General features: G+C 43.0%; 1 protein-coding gene across 5 annotated transcripts in view; it reads right to left on the bottom strand.

Annotated features, from left to right (window-relative positions):
• Positions 1-23,005, bottom strand: part of dync2h1 (dynein cytoplasmic 2 heavy chain 1) — a 153,835-nt gene that overhangs the window by 38,505 nt on the left and 92,325 nt on the right. For 4 of the 5 annotated variants that reach the window (XM_060943314.1, XM_060943313.1, XM_060943316.1 and 1 more), the window contains 8 exons: positions 21,625-21,766; positions 17,468-17,577; positions 14,487-14,585; positions 14,208-14,331; positions 13,735-13,898; positions 13,451-13,570; positions 3,224-3,358; positions 2,985-3,128 (listed from right to left, as the gene is read on the bottom strand). In XM_060943314.1, coding sequence (XP_060799297.1) covers positions 2,985-3,128; positions 3,224-3,358; positions 13,451-13,570; positions 13,735-13,898; positions 14,208-14,331; positions 14,487-14,585; positions 17,468-17,577; positions 21,625-21,766 — 1,038 coding nt within the window. The remainder of the gene's footprint in view (positions 1-2,984; positions 3,129-3,223; positions 3,359-13,450; positions 13,571-13,734; positions 13,899-14,207; positions 14,332-14,486; positions 14,586-17,467; positions 17,578-21,624; positions 21,767-23,005) is intronic. The other variant, XM_060943317.1, reaches the window with a different exon arrangement.

The raw sequence follows: 23,005 nt of genomic DNA, 5'->3' as shown, positions 1-23,005 counted from the left end.
TATATCGCTTTCCGAATCGGAAGCACTAGCGAGGAGAATCACTTGCGCAAGAATTATAAATACTAGTGGAGTACATTACAGCGCAATGTGAAGTAGCATAAGAACATTTAAGTCAAGAGTTTAATTGATGTATTTCGTTCATTAGCGTTTATCCAAGCAAGTGCGCATCCACGACACAATTAATTACTGAGCCCACAACAAGCGTCCTGACAAACTCCCTACAGTATTACACAGCCTACTAGCACCATATCACACCTGGCTTGTTCAAATATTCAAATAGCGCTTTATAAAGTTACCCAACATATACAAGTGCAATGCGCTTTCTGAGCACGAGTCACGTCATGAAGTTTACTCATCACCAGAACAAATAGCCAGTAGGCTTGCGCTAGCCTACAGAACACAAACACTACGTTTTATTTCGTCTTCCCTTGACCACCTCTCTGTATGGCTGTCATTCTACTGTTCGAGTAGAACTACTGACACATTCACAACGTTTCCAGACGGGGATTTAAAAATGACTGCAGCCTACGTTATGCTGGGGACTGCTTACTATGGACAACATTACATGTAGTTTCAGCGAGACTAGTTGGTTGTAGGCTAATTCAAGTGCTTCCTTCCGTAAGCTAAGTTTGCCTGGCTACACAGATGCAAATGGACAATTTTAACGAGTACTAGATGAAGAATGTAAACATATAATGATGTTGTGCTTTTGCAACTTGTGTGTTTGTGACTTATGGAGGCAAAAGCAGCGCGTCCTTACCTTGAAGTGGGATCTGCTTCTGCCCGAGTGCCCATACGGCCGCCTTGAAACAGTTCACAGCGGTTAGCTACGCGTGTTGATTGGCTGTATCCCGAGTGCCCGTACGGCCGCCTTGAAACAGTTCACAGCGGTTAGCTACGTGTGTTGATTGGCTATATCTCTTGTGCCAAACAAATCAGATGTTGTGGTGGGCGGGACCGTGTTCTTGAACTCAGAGAGGCGAGTGCAGGAAAGGACGTGCAGTGACAGTCGCGTTAGGAACGAAATGGCTGCAAAAAGGCATGTTATCAGCATATCGGTGGAAATTATGGCCGATACCGATAACCCTAAAAATGCAGAATATCGGCCCGATATATCGGCCAGGCCGATTATCGGTCGACCCCTATTTCTGAGGACCTCAGAAAAAGCGTTGTTGATGCTCATCAGGCTGGAAAAGGTTACAAAACCATCTCTAAAGAGTTTGGACTCCACCAATCCACAGTCAGACAGATTGTGTACAAATGGAGGAAATTCAAGACCATTGTTACCCTCCTCAGGAGTGGTCGACCAACAAAGCTCATTCCAAGAGCAAGGCGTGTAATAGTCGGCGAGGCCACAGAGGAGCCCAGGGTAACTTCTAAGCAACTGAAGGCCTCTCTCACATTGGCTAATGTTAATGTTCATGAGTCCACCATCAGGAGAACACTGAACAACAATGGTGTGCATGGCAGGGTTGCAAGGAGAAAGCCACTGCTCTCCAAAAAGAACATTGCTGCTCATCTGCAGTTTGCTAAAGATCACGTGGACAAGCCAGAAGGCTATTGGAAAAAAGTTTTGTGGACGGATGAGACCAAAAGAGAACTTTCTGGTTTAAACTTTTTGGCATTATGTTTGGAGAAAGGAAAACACTGCATTCCAGCATAAGAACCTTATCCCATCTGTGAAACATGGTGGTGGTAGTATCATGGTTTGGGCCTGTTTTGCTGCATCTGGGCCAGGACGGCTTGCCATCACTGATGGAACAATGAATTCTGAATTATACCAGCGAATTCTAAAGGAAAATGTCAGGACATCTGTCCATGAACTGAATCTCAAGAGAAGGTGGGTCATGCAGCAAGACAACGACCCTAAGCACACAAGTCGTTCTACCAAAGAATGGTTAAAGAAGAATAAAGTTAATGTTTTGGAATGGCCAAGTCAAAGTCCTGACCTTAATCCAATAGAAATGTTGTGGGAGGACCTGAAGCGAGCAGTTCATGTGAGGAAACCCACCAACATCCCAGAGTTGAAGCTGTTCTGTATGGAGGAATGGGCTAAAATTCCTCCAAGCCGGTGTGCAGGACTGATCGACAGTTACCGCAAACGTTTAGTTGCAGTTATTGCTGCACAAGGGGGTCACACCAGATACTGAAAGCAAAGGTTCACATACTTTTGCCACTCACAGATATGTAATCTCATCTCATCTGTAGCTGCTTTATCCTGTTCTACAGGGTCGCAGGCAAGCTGGAGCCTATCCCAGCTGACTACAGGCGAGAGGCGGGGTACACCCTGGACAAGTCGCCAGGTCATCACAGGGCTGACACATAGACACAGACAACCGTTCACACTCACATTCACACCTACGGTCAATTTAGAGTCACCAGTTAACCTAACCTGCATGTCTTTGGACTGTGGGGGAAACCGGAGCACCCGGAGGAAACCCACGCGGACACGGGGAGAACATGCAAACTCCGCACAGAAAGGCCCTCGCCGGCCACGGGGCTCGAACCCGGACCTTCTTGCTGTGAGGCGACAGCGCTAACCACTACACCACCGTGCCGCCAGATATGTAATATTGGATCATTTTCCTCAATAAATAAATGACCAAGTATAATATTTTTGTCTCATTTGTTTAACTGGGTTCTCTTTATCTACTTTAGGACTTGTGTGAAAATCTGGTGATCCTTGGTAGTACAACACTGAGTGACGTGTAAGCACTCACAGAAATGCGTTCATTCAAATAGTGTTTGGTGTGAACAGGCTTTGAATGGGAATAACTTATGACACTCTGTGAAGACATATATGCCAAGAAAATATTTTTTCGAGCTAATGTAAGTGTACCAGAGTAGCATTTTTGTCCACAGTGCTTTTCATACTGTTTTGGTGAATAGATTTATGGGGTTGCTTTGTTCAAAAAAGGACTCACTGAAATGCACCTTTAGATCTGTGTGTGTGTGTGTGTGTGTGTGTGTGTGTGTGTGTGTACCTGCTGAGTCTGTAGTGCTCTGTGGAAGATTCCGATGAAGGAGGCCAGGCTAAAGCGGTACATGCTATTCACATGCGATAAATCCATGATGACAAAATACATCTTACTGGCACTTTCAGCTAATGGCAAATAGGCATCTCTCTCCTACACACACACACACACACACACACACACACAGAAGTGATGTAGCTCTACTGACCCCAAGAGGACATCTGCATTACTGCATTGCTCTCTCTCACCTGGTCGAGCGAGGCCTGGAGTCTGTGTGACTCTGTGAGAGCGGTGTGTATGAGAGCGCTGCTTGCCTTTGTCTGATTCAGAGACTCAATCAGCTCCTTATTCTCCAAAATGTTTCCCTGAGCTGTGGCCAGAGTCTACACACACACACACAGTGATATCATACACATGTATTTGGAAGTCACATGCTGAAGTCAGAACAGGTGATCTCAGGTCTGATGATACAAGACATGATTCAGTACCAGTACTGATACCAGGTATTGATCCAATACCGTGCTCCCGTACTACTGCGTGGGACAATTTTGCGCGAATTAACAGACGACACCAAATGACAGGAGTCTGGATGTCTTGAATGACGAATAGTAGGGCTGCACAATATATCGAAAAAGCATCGATATCGCGATATCATAGTTTGCGATACACATACCGCAAAAATTACTTAAATTTCGATAAAAGGCACATTTTTCTGTGCCGTCCAATCACATTTGAATGTCAACAAGCGCCGCGGGATAACTCCACCCCCTATTGCAAAACAAGTAAAAGCCTCGTGGTGATGGTGGAAGGCGGGAGCAAGTGTGGTGAGACAAACTTGTGTGAGGAGGAACTGGTTTCCAAAAAAAAAAAAAATGCATATCTGCTATTTGGAAGTATTTTGGATTCAGGAAGGGTGATGTACTGCAAACTCGGGTACTTTGCAAGACATGTACCTGTAAAACAGTGGTGGGGCGGCTCACTGGGACAAACACTGCTGTACAGAAGCATAAAAACATAAAACCGCGCTCTCTCTCACTCTCTCTCTCACACACACACACTACCGCTCTCTCTCTCTCTCTCTCTCACACACCACTGCTCTCTCACCCGCATGTGTTATTAACAGATTGTGTTTGAGTTTATGGTGAATCTGTGTCGCTCACCTTCATCTCCCGGGAGCCGCTGAAATTGCCATTTTGAATGCTTTATGTTAATGTAATGTAGTTTTCAGTTTTTTGTTTACTTCAACTTAAGACATTTTCTGCTGCGCTCACAAAAATTAAGAGATTTAAAGATGATTGATGGACACCATTGCAGGTGTAGCCATGTTTTTCCAATAAAAAATAATGTTGGAATGGAAGCGATGCATTGGGTGTTTTTTTTAAATGCTAGATACAGGGCAGAACGGCGAGTAGCGGTAAGAAAAACATTATATATTTAATTATCGTGATACATATCGATATCGAGATATTCAGTCATGTTATCGAATATCGCATATTTTTCTGATATCGTGCAGCCCTAACGACTAGTATAAACACGGAGGTGATTATGGAAACCCGTGGGCGCTGATTGGTCGAGAAATTCCGACTGTTTCTCAATAATCACCTCGAGTGACTCGGCAAAATGGCGGCCGATCGCTTCGTCACCGTAAGGGAGAAAGAATTAGAAGTTATGAAAGAAAATACTGTTCCTGAAAGCACTAAAAAGGTTACGAAGTTTGGTCTAAAACTATTCATAGGGAAGGTGGGATTGTGATTTATTTTATCCATTTCAAAACAAAGTATTTTATGTGACCCGGCACACATAAGTGACGCAAGTCTGCATTACATCTGCATTCCTTTTTGAAGACTGAAATACATTTTTTAATCCTTTTTTTTTTAAATAATTAACAGTTATTCCACAAAATCGAGTTGTACATGAGCTGATAGCCGAGTTGGCTATAATCCATGTATGGCGAGATTGAGTGGAATAACTGTTTTATTCTATCCACATTCACTGGATGTTGAGAAACGGAGCATTTTTATTTTTTGCAAATTCGATAAATAATACCTTTGCACAAAACGTCCGACAAAATCATTTCCACTGAGAATGTAAACAAACCGGTGAAATGTCAGTAGCAATTTATGAAAAATATGTTATAATAATAATAATTATTATTATCTCTCATCTCATCTCATTATCTGTAGCCGCTTTATCCTGCCCTACAGGGTCGCAGGCAAGCTGGAGCCTATCCCAGCTGACTACGGGCGAAAGGCGGGGTACACCCTGGACAAGTCGCCAGGTCATCACAGGGCTGACACATAGACATAGACAACCATTCACACTCACATTCACACCTACGCTCAATTTAGAGCCACCAGTTAACCTAACCTGCATGTCTTTGGACTGTGGGGGAAACCGGAGCACCCGGAGGAAACCCACGCGGACACGGGGAGAACATGCAAACTCCGCACAGAAAGGCCCTCGCCGGCCACGGGTCTCGAACCCAGGACCTTCTTGCTGTGAGGCGACAGCGCTAACCACTACACCACCGTGCCGCCCAATAATTATTATTATTGAAAAATAAAAAAATTTACTGCTGTCAAAGTTAACGCGTTAATTTTGGCGATTAATTTTAAACATTTAATGCATTTAAAAAATTAACGCAATTAACGTGGTTTTGTTTACTTCTGGTGGTGGCTGGCCCATAACCTTTGGTTACGTGTGCGGGAAAACCGGGCAGAAACAGCTATCCTAACTAAAGGAGAGTCTATGGTGGAAAGATGGATAAGGGCGAACTTTTAGGGCGAAAGTTTCATTTTAAAAAGTTGCCCGACAGCTCATTGGACAAAACTAAGGCAGTTTGCAAAGCCGAATTTAATTACCACAGAAGTAACACGTCTTTAGCGTATCACCTCAAAGCAAAACACCCTGCTGAAATTACCTCCACTGGACCTCGCCAGTCGACACTACAGGAGTGTGGCACTCTTGGGCGAATAACAAAACCTGTAAGTGAAAAGTTAACCAATTCCTAGGTTACTTGGATAGTTAAAAACTGCCGCCCAGTTAGCACAGTAGAGGATGATGGACTGAGAGAAGTAATTCGTGTTGCATCGGGAGATACCTCTTATAATTTACCCTCGAGAGGAACCATCGTGTCAAGAATACACACTTTGTACGAGGATGAGAGGGCACAGCGGATGAACATGCTTGCGCAAGCAAAGCACATCGCTCTCACGGGTGACCATTGGACGTCTATCAACAACAATAACGCGTTACTTCCGGTGGCGGCTGACCCATAACCTTTGGTTACGTGTGCGGGAAAACCGGGCAGAAACAGCTATCCTAACTAAAGGAGAGTCTATTCGGAGAGGCACCTTAAGCCATTAAAATGGTTTTTGAATTTAAATACACTTTCTCTGTGTTTACTCTACATTAATTTGATGATTTTACATAAATATTCAGTCTTAAGTAGAAAAATGCAATTAATTTATTGATAGATTAATCGCGATTAATTACAGAAATTTGTGTGATTAATTAGTTAATTTTTTTTAATCGATTGACAGCCCTAAAAAAATATGTCCTGACCATGAAATATTTTTATTCCATATTTTGTTGCTGCTATTTTTTTTTGTATTTTTTGGGGTTTTGTTTACGAGTAGAGTTTTTATTTAGTCCTTGGTTGGTTCAGCAACACGCTCCACCATTTTCTTCTTCTTCTTCTTTAGGGTTTTTTGGCATTACTGCCACTGACTGCGCTGGAGTGTGGAACAGGAGATATTGGGGGCAAAAAACCCCCTATATTCTGTTTCTTTTAAATACCTGATAAAGTGATATGTCTGGCTTGATGCGCGCCGCCATATTGTTTTTCTCTCCTCACGGTATATGAGCTGACAGCCTAGTAGTAGAGTAGCCAATCAGAGCGGGCGATTGCTCATATCCAGTGAACGTGGATAGAATAATTACCGGTGTATTTATACTAAAACAATTATCCGCCTCAGGTTCAGTGAAGATCAGTGAATAATAACCTCGACTTCGCCTTGGGTATTATTCACAGATATTCACCTCACCTTCAGCGAATAATTGTTAAATAACGGCAATCAATTATCAAGAGAAGGAACTATAGCATCTACAACAACGAACGCTGCAGCAAACACTGGTTAGATGAGAAACCCTAGCTGGGTAAAAACAACAGCCCTTACCCAGTATACTGTTCTTGACAATAAGCTGGCTAATAAGATGTCTCCATGTCACCATTTTCAGGTACAGTGGATATAAAAAGTCTACACACCCCGTTAAAATGATCAGTTTTTCTGATGTAAAAAAATGAGACCATGATAAATAATTTCAAAACTTTTCCCACCTTTAATGTGACCTATAACCTGTACAATTCAATTGAAAAACTAGACAGGGACACTCTAACGAGTGCAAACCCCGCCTTTTCCCTATTAAAATACATTGGGCGAAAATTTCGAAGTTCTGCCATGACCTTGACCTTTGACCTCCAAAATTTAATGGTTTCCTTCCTGGGTGATTGGCAACACATGTACAAAATTTGGTCCAAATCGATCCATTGGTTCTTGAGATATCTTGCAGACACACAGACAGACAGACAGACAGATACACACACACACAGACTGACACAGGTGAAAATAATAACCCCTCCGACTACTGTCGGCAGGGTTAACAAACAAATCTGTTCGGGGGAAAGCATAAAAAAAGTACAATAAGCTGGTTGCATAAGTGTGCACACCCTTAAACTAATGCTTTGTTGAAGCACCTTTTGATTTAATTACAGCATTCAGTCTGTTCGGGTCAGAGTCGATCAGCCTGCCGCATCTAGACTTGGCAATATTTGCCCACTCTTCCTTGCAAAAGCGCTCCGAATCTGTCAGATTGCGAGGACGTCTCTTGTGCACAGCCCTCTTCAGGTCACCCCACAGATTTTCACTTGGGTTTAGGTCTGGGCTCTGGCTGGGCCGTTCCAAAACTTTTTTGGGGTCACTGTCGTGCTGAAAGATGAAACTCCTCTTCATCTTCAGCTTTCTAGCAGACACCTGAAGGTTTGGGGCCAAAATTGACTGGTATTTAGAACTGTTCATAATTCCCTCCAGCTTGACTAAAGCCCCTGTTCCAGCTGAAGAAAAACAACCCCAAAACATGATGCTGCCACCACCATGCTTCACTGTGGCTATGGGGTTCTTTTGGTGATGTGCAGTGTTGTTTTTGCACCAAACATACCTTTTGGAATTGTGGCCAAAAAGTTCAACCTTGGTTTCATCAGACCAGAACACATTTTCCCACATGCTTTTGGGAGAGTTAATGTTTTTTTTTGCAAAATTTAGCCGGGCCTGGATGTTTTTCTTTGACCCTACCTCATAGTCCAGACATATGGAGAATACGGGAGATTGTAGTCGCATGTCGTACACAACCAGTACTTGCCAGAAATCCCTGCAGCTCCTTTAGTGTTGCTGTCGGCCTCTCGGCAGCCTCCCTGACCAGTTTTCGTCTTGTCTTTTCATCAATTTTGGAGGGACGTCCAGTTCTCGGTAACGTCACTGTTGTCCCATATTTTCTCCACTTCTTGATGACGGTCTTCACTGTGCTCCATGGTATATCTAATGCCGTGGAAATGTTTTTGTCCCCTTCTCCTGACTGATACCTTTCAACAATGAGATCCCTGTGACGCTTTGTAAGCTCTCTGTGAACCCTGGATTTTGCTGGAGGAGGCAACTGAGTAAATCAGTGCGTTTACATGCACATAGAGAAAATCGAATTTCTGCCGTAGCTCGACTGAAATCGAAGTTCTAAATGCCATGGGAACACCTTAGCTCGGCTGAAATCAAACCGAACTGGATTTCTCGTAATCGAGCTACGTGACCTAGATTATGCGATTGTAGCCGAGCTACTTAGTGCATGTAAACCCTATCGAGCTACGTAGTCGAGCTACTTACTTCAGCACTGCCCCTTCCGGAAGTGACGAGTGATGAGACCACAAGCGAGAAACACAACAGCCTCGGTCGGCATGACAACAGTAGTAGAAACGTGCACTTCTGGAGCAATGAGGAGATAGAGTTCATGCTCATTCAGCTTAAGGAGTTGAATATATACATACATACATATATACATATCGATGTTGCTGTCAGTGCTTAATTTGTGAAGCGGGAGGTCCCGGAACGCAGGAGGTGGGTGGGTCCGGCGACTCAAAAAAAAATTAGGCTATATATTAAATTATATATTAAATTTATCTTCTAAAATAACAGACTGTACTCATATACAACTGGTTTATTTCACCATTGGAGATCAGATCACACAAGACATGAGTTAAATGACTCATTTTAAGGATTTAAGTAGGGGATTTAAAAGCAGTGCCAGTGGGACTTCGTGGCTCAGGTGGATAAAGCGCCATACCATAAATCCGGGGACCCGGGTTCGATTCCGACCTGCGGTCATTTTCTGAGCCCTCCCTGTTTTTCTCCCGCTCATTTCCTGTCTCTACACTGTCCTGTCCAATAAAGGTGGAAAAAGCCCAAAAGAGAATAATTTAAAAGCAGTGCCAGCAAACATAAGTGCAATCAATTCAAGTAATAGTTAAGAAATAAAGGGTTTACAAAACAAGTTGGAGAATTCATTTTAAACATTTTAGTAAGCTTTCTTGTTTTTTTGCCATTTTTTCCACAGCACAAGCTAACGGCTACAAAAAACCCGGTGTTCTATTGAGCGGAAGTATACACCCCATGCCCCCCACCCCTTCCCCTTTCGCATAGATTTTGTGGATGTCATAGGAGAGAAATCAACAACAGATATCAAAATCAAAACCGAACACTAAACACATTTTTATTTACTTATTTATTTAATTTATTGTTTGATTTTTTTCCCTTTGTGATGGTCACGGAGGTGATCTGATCCATTTAAATAGTTGCCGGAACACCGAATGAAATGAAAACAGCTGCCGGATCCGACAACGGAGGTTACGGATCTTGTTCTGTCATGTTCCGGCTCAAATTAAGCCCTGGTTGCTGTCCTCGTCGTCGTTCTTCTTGTGAACACGGAACTGATAACTTTGTTTATACTCTTGAATAGCTCTTCTTCATGACGACAACCGGAAGTGTACCAACATGATGGGGTGTGTAGCGCCACCTGTGGCTCGGGTGCACAATGTACCTCACACAATAGCTCGATTTCCTTGTGTGCATGTAGGATTGGATTTCTCTGGCACCCCTGCTGGGACCCTTAGCTCGATTACCGACAGTAGCTCGATTTGGATGTGCATGTAAACACACTGACTGTCTGAACTTTATTTGGGGTTAGTCAGAGTCATTTTAATTGATGGCAGGTGTGAACCCCAAAAAAACTGAATACTAACAGATTTGTGTGTTTTTCAATTGAATTGTACAGGTTATAGGTCACATTAAAAATGGGAAAAGTTTTGAAATTATTTATTGTGGTCTCATTTTTTTTTACATCAGAAAAAACCGAACATTTAACAGGGTTTGTAGACTTTTTATATCCGCTGTAGCACCTGACTGGGTGGCATGGCTGACTCACCTACAGATAGCACCCCTCGGTGGTATAGCTCCAGGGTTGGGTCCAGGTACTCTAATCCTTGACCTTTCATGGGAGTGTTTATTAGGATTACTTTTTGTCTGATGTTTCCAGATCTGTTTACCAACAGTGGCCCTACTAGTAACACAAGTCCATACCCTCCTTCACCAGGACAAGGTTTTGACCCACAAATGGAGCAACATTCTTACTCCCATTAAAACACAACATATGGGGGTGTTGTGGCTCAGGTGGATAAGGCGCCATACCATAAATCCAGGGACCCGGGTTCGATTCCGGCCCGAGGTCATTTCCCGATCCCTCCCCATCTCTCTCTCCCACTCATTTCCTGTCTCTACACTGTCCTATCCAATAAAGGTGAAAAAGCCCCCCCCCCCCCCCAAAAAAAAATATCTTTAAAACACAACATATGGCCAAAAGTATGTGGACACCATGAGCTCCATGAAGACATGGTTTTCAAAGTTGATCTTTAAGAACTCCATCCTGGGCAGATCCCTGACCTCAACCCGACACAAATCCCGTCGAGGCAGAGGTGGACAGTAACAAAGTACATTTACTTGAGTACTGTACTTAAGTACACTTTTTGAGTATCTGTACTTTACTTGAGTATTTTTTTTTAAACTTAGGACTTTAACTTCACTACATTTGAAAGACAAATATTGTACTTTTCACTCCACTACATTTCTATCAAGGTTCTCGTTACTCGTTACTATGAAGCGGCTTTGAAAGTGGATGTTTTTTTCTTTTCTAAAACGTTATGTTTTTTTCGCAGGTGACACTTGGACCCCGTCCACACGTAGCCGGGTATCTGCTAAATCGAAGATATTTTTCTACGTTTTGGCCTGTCATCCACATGAAAACACATCAAAACCGAATATTTAAAAAAACTCCGGGCAAAGTGAAGATTTTTGAAAACTCCGTGTATGCCTTTTCGTGTAGACAGAGATAACCGGAGTTTTGCGTTTTAGAACGTCACAATCTGCGCCAAAAAAATGACAACAAATCTGCCCTGACGTCAAACGTGCGACCTTTGTTTACTGCAGAAGCCAGATTAAGCATGGACAAAGAGTAATGGATCGGAGTAGTGCCTTGAAAGCGTTAATTATTGTGCAGGTGCTATTTACATGTTTAATTTTAGAAGCCCAACTACTGCTGATGTGATTAGGGGGTAGGATTTGGGGAAATAATGCCATCTACAGGTTTGGAATGCTTATGAATGTGATTGAAAACGCAGATGTTCGGTTATGTGTGGAAGGGATTTTTTTCGAAGACGAGGTGGTGTGGATAAAACATTTTTATAAACGGAGGGGGGGGAAATGTTCGGTTTTAAAAATACCCGGCTACGTGTGTACATGGCATGAGACAGCCGATCAGAAATCACTAGGGTCGCGTCACGTCCATAGACTGTATAAAATCAAGTTCAGTGATTTCTCAGCAGCATTACTGAACACGACCCGTTGATTGCAGAATGGAAGGAGGCGGTTCTTCTGGGGAACGCACGCACTCATGGCTATAGCTAGAACCCATGTTTCAGTTTTCTGAAAGGATTAAAGATTTGTTTTGTTTAAAATGTTTGCTTTGTTTGCCTAAAATGGAGCACATCACGGCCTACAAAAACTCGCCGTCCAACCTGCGGAGGCATATTGAGGGACGTAAACGTTTTATTCCAAAAGAAAACTTGCAGTGAAGTTGTCTGTGCTTTTAGAGCTAGCGATAACATTGTAATAGCTATGCAGTCTGGTTAGTCAAAGGACTTTCTATGGATTTGCCCGCCAAGTTGCCGTCGCCTTGTCCACGGCTAACGATAACACATAGCTAGTTAACTTGGACATTGTTAGTTAGCATGTGAAAACGGAGTTACGCTAACATGAATAACGTTAACTTATCTGAAGTCCTTTCAGAAATATGTTTTAGCATAATCTTGCCAAATAAACAGAATGTAGAAATCTTTCTTTTCTAGTAGCGTTAGCTACCCAATATGATTTTGAGTTTGAAAAGAGTTTGCTAGCATCAGGTGGAGCTTCACTGATTAGCTAGCTTAACGTTAAACCACCATGATTCCACAGCATGCATTCATTTTGTAAATCCAGTCGGTTGTTTCAGAGGCATTAGGTTTTGTAAGTGTTGTGGCAATAATACAACAATGCGTTGACAGAAAATGTACTTTTAATACTTCAGTATTTTTAAAAGCAAGTACTTCAGTACTTTAACTCAAGTAACAATTTGACTGGAGAACTTTCACTTGTATTGGAGTCACATTTGACCAGTGGGATCTGTACTTTGACTTTAGTAATGAAGTTGGGTACTTCGTCCACTTCTGCTTCGGGGTAAACTAGAATGCCAACTGCACCCCAGGCGTCCTCAGCCAACATCAGTGGCCGATGTCAATAATGCTCTTGTGGCTAAAACGGACAAATCCCCACAGCCGTTCTTCAAAATCTAGTGGGAAGCCTTCTCAGAAGAATGGAGCTTATTCTATTATATAACAAAGCGGTTACCAACTCCATGTTAATGCCCATGGTTTTGGAATGGACACTTATGGTCACATCTTATTTAGGGGTGGGGCTAAATACATGCTCAGGTAATAATGTAATAGTATAAGCTCTGTGGCTCTGCATACAATAGGAACAGGATGATCTGGAATCTGGAAACTTTTAGCTTCAGAACCCGCATGCTTGGCAATGTGAGTAATGAACAAAATCATGATTCACAGATCATTGTTACATATGGAAACTGCAAACACTGCTCTTCATTTAAGTGAAAAGAAGAGAATAAAGGGAAGTTCAGGATGTACAGCAATGTTTAGAGTGTTTATGTGAGCAGACTCCAGTTAGATAGATCTTGCCAGGGCCATTTCATAGCACACGATCATAGTATAAAGGAGCGCAGCAATATTTTATATACACACACACACACACACTGTACATATTAAGTACCTGTAGCAGCGAATCCTCCAGGAGGGCAAGCTGAATCTTCTTCTCCTCCTCCTGCTGCAACAGTCGGGTTTTCTCTCTCTCCAGTTCTGGTTTCTCATGCTGGATGGTCAATGCCAACAGCTACACACACACACACACACATTGCACAATTTTGTAACTCACCACATAATAGTGTAATAATTATATATATATATATATATATATATATATATATATATATATATATAAAATCACAACTCCTTCATCACACACACTCTTTGTTTGCGTGTGTGTGTGTGTGTTACCTGCCCACGTAGTCCTGCTCTGGTGGTGGTAAAATTCACTTCGGTTATAATAGAAGCAGCATCAGGGGGGATGACCGGACTGGGGTTGCGGGTTGCCAGAAACAGTCTGAAATCCTCATTATAGTCGACGACTTTCTCCCCGATCTGCACCACATAACGAGGACCTGAAGGAAAGCACGATAAAGACAATACCGAATCAAGGAAGAGCGACTGCAAGACACTGACGCTGACCTACATGTCCGAGCAACAAAAAGAAAAAAACCTTTGTTATAATCAGCACACTGAAAGAATTATAAACTGTAATTTAGCATGAACCACAAACTGTTTTACAGAAGGAGAGAGAGAATAATGAATGGATGGATTATAGAATGGATGAAAGGATGTGGGCTGAAAGGATGACCAGAATGAAATGTATGAGCAGAAGGAAACGGATGGAAAGATGGATGGAAGAATGGAGGGACAGACAGACTGACCTTGTGCAATCAGGTCTCTGCGCAGTAGAGGGTAAAGCACTGGTTCGACGCCATCCACTTCCTGAATTATCAACGTTTTTCCGAAGCGCACAGCCAACTCCAATGATGTCATGAAATTAGAGTCCTGAGAACCAGGGAAGCAGACAGATACACAGACAGACAGACAGGAATACACAATCCCAGAATATCAGTTTGAGGATGTCAGGATTACTGCATATGTACTTAGTGTGTGTGTGTGTGTGTGTGTGTGTGTGTGTGTGTGTGTGTGTGTGTGTCTACCTGTTGGTTGATGACCTCTAACCGATGTGCTTTAAGGTGGGTGCGTAACCATTCTGTGGCTCGAGAGGAAGGGTCTATCAGAAACGGACAAGCCACACTCTGCAGAGAGAGAGAGAGAGAAAGAGAGAGAGAGAGAGAGTGCAAGAATGTGAGAGAGTGTAAGAGCGAGAGAGAGAGAGAACGAGAGAGAGAGACAGAGTACAAGAGAGAGACAGTGAGAGAGTGTGAGTGAGAGAGAGAGACACAGAGCGAAAGTGTGAGAGCGAGAGAGAAAGTGTGAGAGCGACAGAGTGTGAGAGCGAGAGAGACAGAGCGAAAGTGTGAGAGCGAGAGTGAGAGAGTGTGAGAGACAGAGCGAAAGTGTGAGAGCGAGAGTGAGAGAGTGTGAGAGTGAGAGAGACAGAGCGAAAGTGTGAGAGACGGAGCGAAAGTGTGAGAGCGACAGTGAGAGAGTGTGAGAGACAGAGCGAAAGTGTGAGAGCGAGAGTGAGAGAGTGTGAGAGTCAGAGCGAAAGTGTGAGAGCGAGAGTGAGAGAGTGTGAGAGAGAGACAGAGCGAAAGTGTGAGAGCGAGAGAGAGAGTGAGAGACAGCGAAAGTGTGAGAGCGAGAGAGTGCGAGAGTGAGAGAGACAAAGCAAAAGTGTGAGAGTGAGAGAGAGCAAGAGAGAGAGACAGAGCGAAAGTGTGAGAGCGAGAGTGTGAGAGTGAGGGAGAGAGAGACAGAGCGAAAGTGTGAGAGCGAGAGTGTGAGAGAGAGAGACAGAGCGAAAGTGTGAGAGCGAGAGAGTGTGAGAGAGACAGTGAGAGAGCGTGAGACAGAGAGACAGAGCGAAAGTGTGAGAGCGAGAGAGAGTGAGAGAGAGAGTGCAAGTGTGAGAGAGCGCAAGAAAGAGAGACAGTGCGAGAGTGTGAGAGAGTGAGAGAGACAGAGTGTGAGAGTGTGAAAGCGAGAGAGAGAGAGAATTTATACTTTAGATAATTTATTTAAAAGAAGACAGTGTGTTGTTCTTTCTCTCTCTCTCTCTCTCTCACACACAGCATAGCAATGAAAATAAAAAACGAGACTGGTATTGTGAGATGAACAATAATACCATCAATGGACATCACTTCTGTGCATGTTATGTATTTATTTATTTATTTGCGCATATGAGTGTGTGTGTGTGTTCACTCTTCTCTTACCCGGTTCTTTAATGCAGCGATCTGAGGATGTGGCATGATAATGGCAGACAGACAGACAGACAGTGAGGATGACATTAAACAATGCGACACACTGACGAACACAATAAGCGCGCACACACACACACACACACACACACACAAAGAGAGACTGATGATGTCCTTAAACAATAAGACAATTTTCCAATAAAGGAGGCGTGGCCTTTAAGTGCATCATTCTGTCAAGGGGGTGTGGTATCTGTGCCTATTAGTACGAGGAAAGAAGGTACCGAATTCCTGTGCCTGTTGGACCCAGTAAAAGGGGCGTGGCCTGCGTGTACAGCAGTGCCAGTATTCGCATGTCGGTCTGTCAGTCCATATTTGGTAAAACTCAATGTCCGTAATTTAAAGCACAACCTAGAGTTGTGTCTAACACCTTCTGATTAGTGTTAAACCTACTCAAACTCTGGGTCTTCTAATTGAGTTATTAACGTAAAGTCACTGTTGTTCTGAGTTGCGGCTCAAAGCGACCATGACAGGGAAAAAACATCGTTGCATGGCAACAAAAATAACAAAATAAGTGTCCAAGAACATTTTACAGGTTGACATGGAAACCTGTATTTTCCTCATGTACCATCCACACATGACTGGTGTTGAACTGTCCGCATGTGCATGAGACAGGCCACGTAAATGTGAAAAATGTCACCTGCATGGACAAATCACGAGCTGAGTATAAAATCAATCAAGTTCAATAAAAGAGTTGGGGTGAAGAAAGATGTGACTTCTGCATCTGTCAGGTAAAGTAAAGGAGGCGTGGCGTCTTTGCCTGTTAGTCTCAGACCCTGTCCACACGGCAACGGATTCAGGCGAATCTGATAAAATTGTTTATTGTTTCGGCCTGGCGTCCACACGGCACCGGCGTTTTGGTTGCGCCAAAACGAAATCTTTTGAGAACGGGTTCGAGTGAAAAAAATCTGGCAACGGAGCCATTGCGAAGTCGTCTGGATGAGTAGAACGGATTTGTTTACGATGACATCACAACCACATGACTGTCAGTGCTTCATGCCGGGTAGAAGTGTAACGAACTCGATGCGAGTTGTCAACAAATCCTATAACTTGGTTCATGAAACACGCTTACAAAATATTTTCACTGTGAATATTTATTGTGTAATGGTGCAAAGTGAGAGAGAGAGAGAGAGAGAGAGAGAGAGAGAGAGAGAGAGAGAGAGAATAGACCTTAGGGCAGAGTCAATCCTGCCAGCAAAAATAGGGAAAAAAAAAGAGCGATCTCACCTCTTCAGATGTTGGTTTAAGTCCGACAATACATTCCTCAAAAAGGGCGTAGAAGAACAAATTAATCCATCAACGTGTAGCATTCAATTTATTCCGGACCATTAAAGAATTCTGGAGGATATCAGAATGTTGGCGTACCGGCTTCCATCTACCCCCGTTCATTCCTCTTTCCGCGTCTCCATTCAAAAAACAAGCACGTGATTTAAAGGGACTATATCCATAGGACAGGGAGTGAGAAGGTGTGTGCGTGTGACAGTGACAGGGATAGTCACTGTGCGCATGCGCAGTTATGCACATGCATCTACTTCTATTGTTCTGGTGTCTCCAATGGGACCGTCTTACAGCGCACGTAGTGGTGTGACATGTGTATTGCATCGTTTTCAGCAAGTGTTGTGTTGCCATATGAACCTGATATTTTACTGATCCGTTGCCCATGTGGACGCGGTATTTAAAAAAAAAAAAAAAATCTCGTTGCCGTTGTCGTGTGGATGTAGCCTCAGTAACATGATTTCATACTGCGTGCGTGTGGGTACCTGCAGGATAACGAGGGCGTTCTCTATGGACAGATCGTCAGATGGCAGTCCTTCACTCTTCCAGATCAGCTGTTCGCTCTCGGAGCACAGGAAGTGACGTAAATCAAACTCTGCCAATGAGAACACAGAAAACATCACAGGTCATAGGCAAGGGTCGGAGGTGAAACGTAGAATATTAACTTTATTGTCTAGAGGAACGACCCAAAAAGTGAATTTAATCTTCCTGGTGTCTAATTTGCGCCCTAAAATTGAATAAAATGGTTAAAATATACTGTTTTGCCCAATTTCCTTAGGTTTGTTTACATCTCATTTATGCGCACTTTCACCGCCAGGGGGCGTCATTGTGACGTCATTTAAGCCAAACAGACCGGGAGCAGCTCTGTTTACTTGCGAACCAAGCACACGTGTACGGACTTTGGTCGTGAGAGGTTGTGTAAAATGTCTGAAAGCGAGAGCGATTTTGAAGTCGGAACTCTCCAAATTGAATATCGAGAGGTGAAGCCATACATGTATGACCCTATGGTCGTTGCGAAGCAATCGGTGAATGTGGCTCACTGGTTTGACCGTGCAGCCTCGGAATCGGACAGCGACTCGGCCGACTCTGATCGCGGTGACCCCGGACCTTAACAAGACTCGCGCCCAAACAATTTATCCTGGTAGTTATGATAAATTCCTACTTTCGCCGTAATACTAAATAAGAGCCCTTTTGAAGAATAATTAAACCGCCCTCGCTAGTGGATATAGGGAACGATTACTTGACAGTGCGCCGGTAGGCCACATTAGCTTGCCATCCGCGGCATTATACTATTTATAGCCGACTCTAAGCGAGGAAATATCCCTTTGTCTCATTTCCACAATGATTGTACAGGATCCCTCAGGATTCTTGACTTGTCAATTGCAAGCAAAAGTAAAAATGTTTACCTCCAATCTTCTCCTTTTTGCTTGAGCATCGCTGCTTCATTTCTTCTTTGACTGCTTGATTTTGTTTCACACGCACAACCCACTCGCTCCGCCTCATCTCCTCTTCCGGAAAAAGCCAACCCACTCGCCCCGCCTCTTCTCCTTTTTTGGAAAAAGCCAACCCTCTTGCTCTGCCTCTCCTCCTTTTCGGAAAAAGCCAATCCACTCTCTCCGCCTCTTCTCCTCTCTCAGAAAAAGCCAATCCACTCTCTCCGCCTCTTCTCCTCTCTCAGAAAAAGGTAAAAACTTCTTCCTGAACCGGTCCCGTTGTTACAGTTCACTGCACAACAATAAGGCATGGGGGTTTTTCTTTGGAAATTCCCGAACGCACGTCTGCACTCAAGCTGAACGGCAATGTACCGTATTTTCTGGACTATAGAGCGCACCTGTATATAAGCCGCATCCGCTCCATTTTAAAAAAAAATAAAAAAAAAAGATATACAAGCCGCACCGGGCTATAAGCCGCAGATATCTATGTTGAAAAATTAGATATTTACTGCATGTACAGAACGATTTTGTACTGTAAATGTACATGTATGTACCTGAACAGATTCTTTCCGAACAGTGCCTTTTAACACGGCAGCAACTTTGCTGATTAAAACGGAACAGAACCAAGAGAAAATAACCGGTATTTATTTACCTTCATTTCTCCTGTGTTTGAAACCACAAGTCACTTTAATCATCTTCGCTGGATTTGAAAATAATTACCAGTTAGTAATTTGTCGTGCGTGTTCTATCTGCTAAAGATCTGCTAATTCTTCTTTGCATTGATTTTTCGTCTATCTTATTTTTGATTCTACTTCCGGTTAGAGCGCCCCTAGCGGTGGAAGAAAAATCCACAGAATAGCCGCACCTTTGTATAAGCCGCATGGTTCAAAACCGAGGAAAAAAGTAGCGGCTTATAGTCCAGAAAATACGTAAGTAAACGGAAGTGGACTTAACTCAAACGGTTTGTTTGGCTTAAATGACGTCACGCGCTGAGTGGTCACGAAAATTGCCGAACAGAAATTCGCCACGATCCGCGCTAACTTATTTTAATTATGACTTATTAACAATACTTCTTGGGACCAGAAGAAAATTACAGAGGGTTTTTTTTAACACACAAAGTTTCAAATGTGCATAAAATTAAAACCGTTGCCTATGAGCTTTAAAGGGCTGATGACACAAACATGACTCTATGCAATTTCTTAAATAAACTATACAACATGGCAAACATGTTAGATTTCTGTTATAATTACATGAAAAGAAGCTGTTGTTACGCGAATATCCAACTTTTAATTGCACAGCGCAAGAAAACTGGGTCCGTGGCTCGCGGCCATGCTGTGACATCAGCGGGAGAACACGCTGCGGTTCACTGGCTGTTCTACTCTGGTTCTACTCAATGGAAATGGCGCATGAAAACGCCGGTGAACTCTCTAGTGCTAGCTCTTCCTCTTCTGGGAGTCTAGAATTGTGTTGATCTCTTCCAAATAGAATCTATGATAGTCTACCCTCTTTACCCTTTGCCTCTCGTTGATAGGCGGCAGTTACATGAAAGCCGCAAGCTTTCACAAGCAAATACATGACTGATATCACGCCGACTTTATGATTACATTTATGATTATCATGTAGAATCTATAGCTCTACGTACCTTTATCTTATGTCGTTTCACAACACATGTTCTGACAGGAGGACTGTCTTTGGATCCGGCATAGCTACTAGTAGACCCCCTCCGGAATACTGGCAGTGTTGCCAGATTGGGAGGTTTCCCGCCCAGTTGGGCGGTTTCAAGTGCATTTTGGTGGGTTTTGAACATATTTTGGGCTGGAAAACTTCAGCAGTATCTGGCAACAGATACTGCTGACGTTTTCCAGCCCAAAATATGCTCAAAACCCACCAAAATGCACTTGAAACCGCCCAACTGGGCGGGAAACCTCCCAATCTGGCAACACTGTGTAGGCACTGCTGATGGTAGTAACACACATTTGTGCTGAACTGAACACCCAAGAGATTCTTTTAAGCTGGGAAGGGTGTCAAAACAATCCAAATCGAAGTGTTCAGAGCACAGGACGGATGTTGGTGAGGGCTCCCACTTGTCACGAGTGCGCCTGACTTGCTTCACCCACTTCGCATGCAGCTCGGGATCTCTGGGAAACTTGAATAAACTTACCCCATCCTTGTGGGTTTTGGAGCAAAAGCCGGCAACACAACGCGGAGGCATAATAACTATATATATATAATAATGCATAATAATAATACTAATAATGATAAACTGAACACCTGTCGCATCAACAACAAACTGGTAAGTTAGGAGGAAGATTCTTTCGCTGACATCATATAGCTCCTCCTCCTCTTTCGTCTCCTGGGTGCTGCAGCCCCGTCAAATTTGCCCAAATAGCCACGTTTTTTATCATAACTTGTAAAATAGGCGCCTTCGTGAATTAATATATGGATCATCGGGAATTACTTTTTATGTTATAAAACATCGCCAAAGATGTCAAAAACGTGTCATCAGCACTTTAATCGAGACATTGCCAAAGTCTTAGGTTCCAGTTGCATCACCAGCTTGATTTTTTTAAGGTGAAATTGTCGTGCTTTTCCACTGAACTGCGCAGCATGTCACGGCCAAACTCAGAACTCTATACACCCTGGCTGAGTGAACGAGTAGATTTATCATCATCATTCCTATGACTGGCACAAGGAGTAGCAAAATATTACTTAACATTTAAAAATCTCATTTTAAAGATAAAAAAACTGCACATGGTGTTTTCCTCACAGTGTGAACGAATATCAAGCAGGTGACACACTGAGTGGGTCACTAATCTTCAGTGAAAATACACAGAAGTAAACTTTCATGTGAGGGCCACACCCACACACACAGCCAAGTGTGCCAGTGAAAATGGAGAGAGGTTCGAGCGCAAACCTTCATCAGAGAAGGTTCTGTGGATGAATGTAATATAAATGAAAAGGAAGATGTTTTGGATTCAAGCTCAAGTTGGTGGATTTTCTTTGAGTGATGAGTAAGAAACGCAACTCGAGCTAAACAGCAACATGAAAACATGCAGACACAAATGTAAGAAGTCAGCTGAGAGCCGGTGTGTGTCTGTGTGTGTATACACGTCACACAAGAATGAAGAGACAGCGAGAGACAGAATAATGAAGACCATGCAGAATACACACTCTGTCCAGCATTTGTTGTTTGTGTGTGTGTGTGTTACTCTGCAGTCCTGCATGCTCCATCCAGCTGTGTAATGTGGCTCTGCGCTGATCCTCAGGTGTGGCAGACAGGTACGTGATGAACGCTGCTGCCAGCTGCACACGCTTAGGAAGAGTTTTCAGCTCCTCGCTAATCTCATCCACCTGCACACACACAATAATGACATGCATACACTACCGTTCAAAAGTTTGGGGTCGCTTTGAAATGTGCTTATTTTTGAAAGAAAAGCACTGTTCTTTTCAATGAAGATCACTTTAAACTAATCAGAAATCCACTCTATACATTGCTAATGTGGTAAATGACTATTCTAGCTGCAAATGTCTGGTTTTTGGTGCAATATCTCCATAGGTGTATAGAGGCCCATTTCCAGCAACTCTCACTCCAGTGTTCTAATGGTACAATGTGTTTGCTCATTGCCTCAGAAGGCTAATGGATGATTAGAAAACCCTTGTACAATCATGTTAGCACAGCTGAAAACAGTTGAGCTCTTTAGAGAAGCTATAAAACTGACCTTCCTTTGAGCAGATTGAGTTTCTGGAGCATCACATTTGTGGGGTCGATTAAATGCTCAAAATGTCTTGACTAGATTTTCTACAACCCCTGGCAAAAAGTATGGAATCACCAGTCTTGGATGAGCACTCATTCAGACGTTTTATTCTGTAGAACAAACTCAGATCACAAACATGATACAATAATAAAGTCATTCCAAAGTGCACCTTCTTGGCCTTCAGAAACACTAAAATAAACGAAGAAAAAGCATTGTGGAAGTCAGTAAATGTTACTTTTATAGACCAAGCACAGGGAAAAAAATATGGAATCACTCAATTCTGAGGAAAAAAATATGGAATCACTCAATTTTCAGGTAGAAAATAAGGACTCACCCAGTCAATTTCCTTTCCCTAAATTGACACCTGCCTCAGATTAGATCTGCTCGTTAGTCTGCAGTTAGAAACAGCGCAGTTATCGCACCTTGGAGGGCTGCTGGACCAAGTGGATTGGCAAGAATCATGGCTCCAACAAGAGAGATGTCTCTTGAAACAAAAGAGAGGATTGTCCAACTTCTTAAAGAAGGTAACTCTTCACGCATGGTTGCCAAAGATGTGGGCTGTTCACAGTCAGCTGTATCTAAGATATGGACCAAGTACAAACAGCATGGGAAGGCTTTTTAAAGCCAAGCGTACTGGTAGACCGAGGAAGACATCAAAGCGTCAGGACAAAAAACTTAAGGCCATACGTCTTGAAAACCGAAAAAGTACAACAAAACAAATGAAGCATAAATGGGAGGAAGCTGGAGCCAGTGTACAAGTACATGACCGAACCGTGAGAAATCGCCTAAAGGAAATGGGATTTTCATCTAGGAAAGCTAAAAGAAAACCATCATT

Source organism: Neoarius graeffei, chromosome 16, assembly GCF_027579695.1.
Source record: "Neoarius graeffei isolate fNeoGra1 chromosome 16, fNeoGra1.pri, whole genome shotgun sequence".
In the NCBI taxonomy this organism is placed as follows: Eukaryota; Metazoa; Chordata; class Actinopteri; order Siluriformes; family Ariidae; genus Neoarius; species Neoarius graeffei.
The sequence above is the reverse complement of the archived record's forward strand: the minus strand, read 5'-3'. Positions and strand labels throughout refer to the sequence as shown.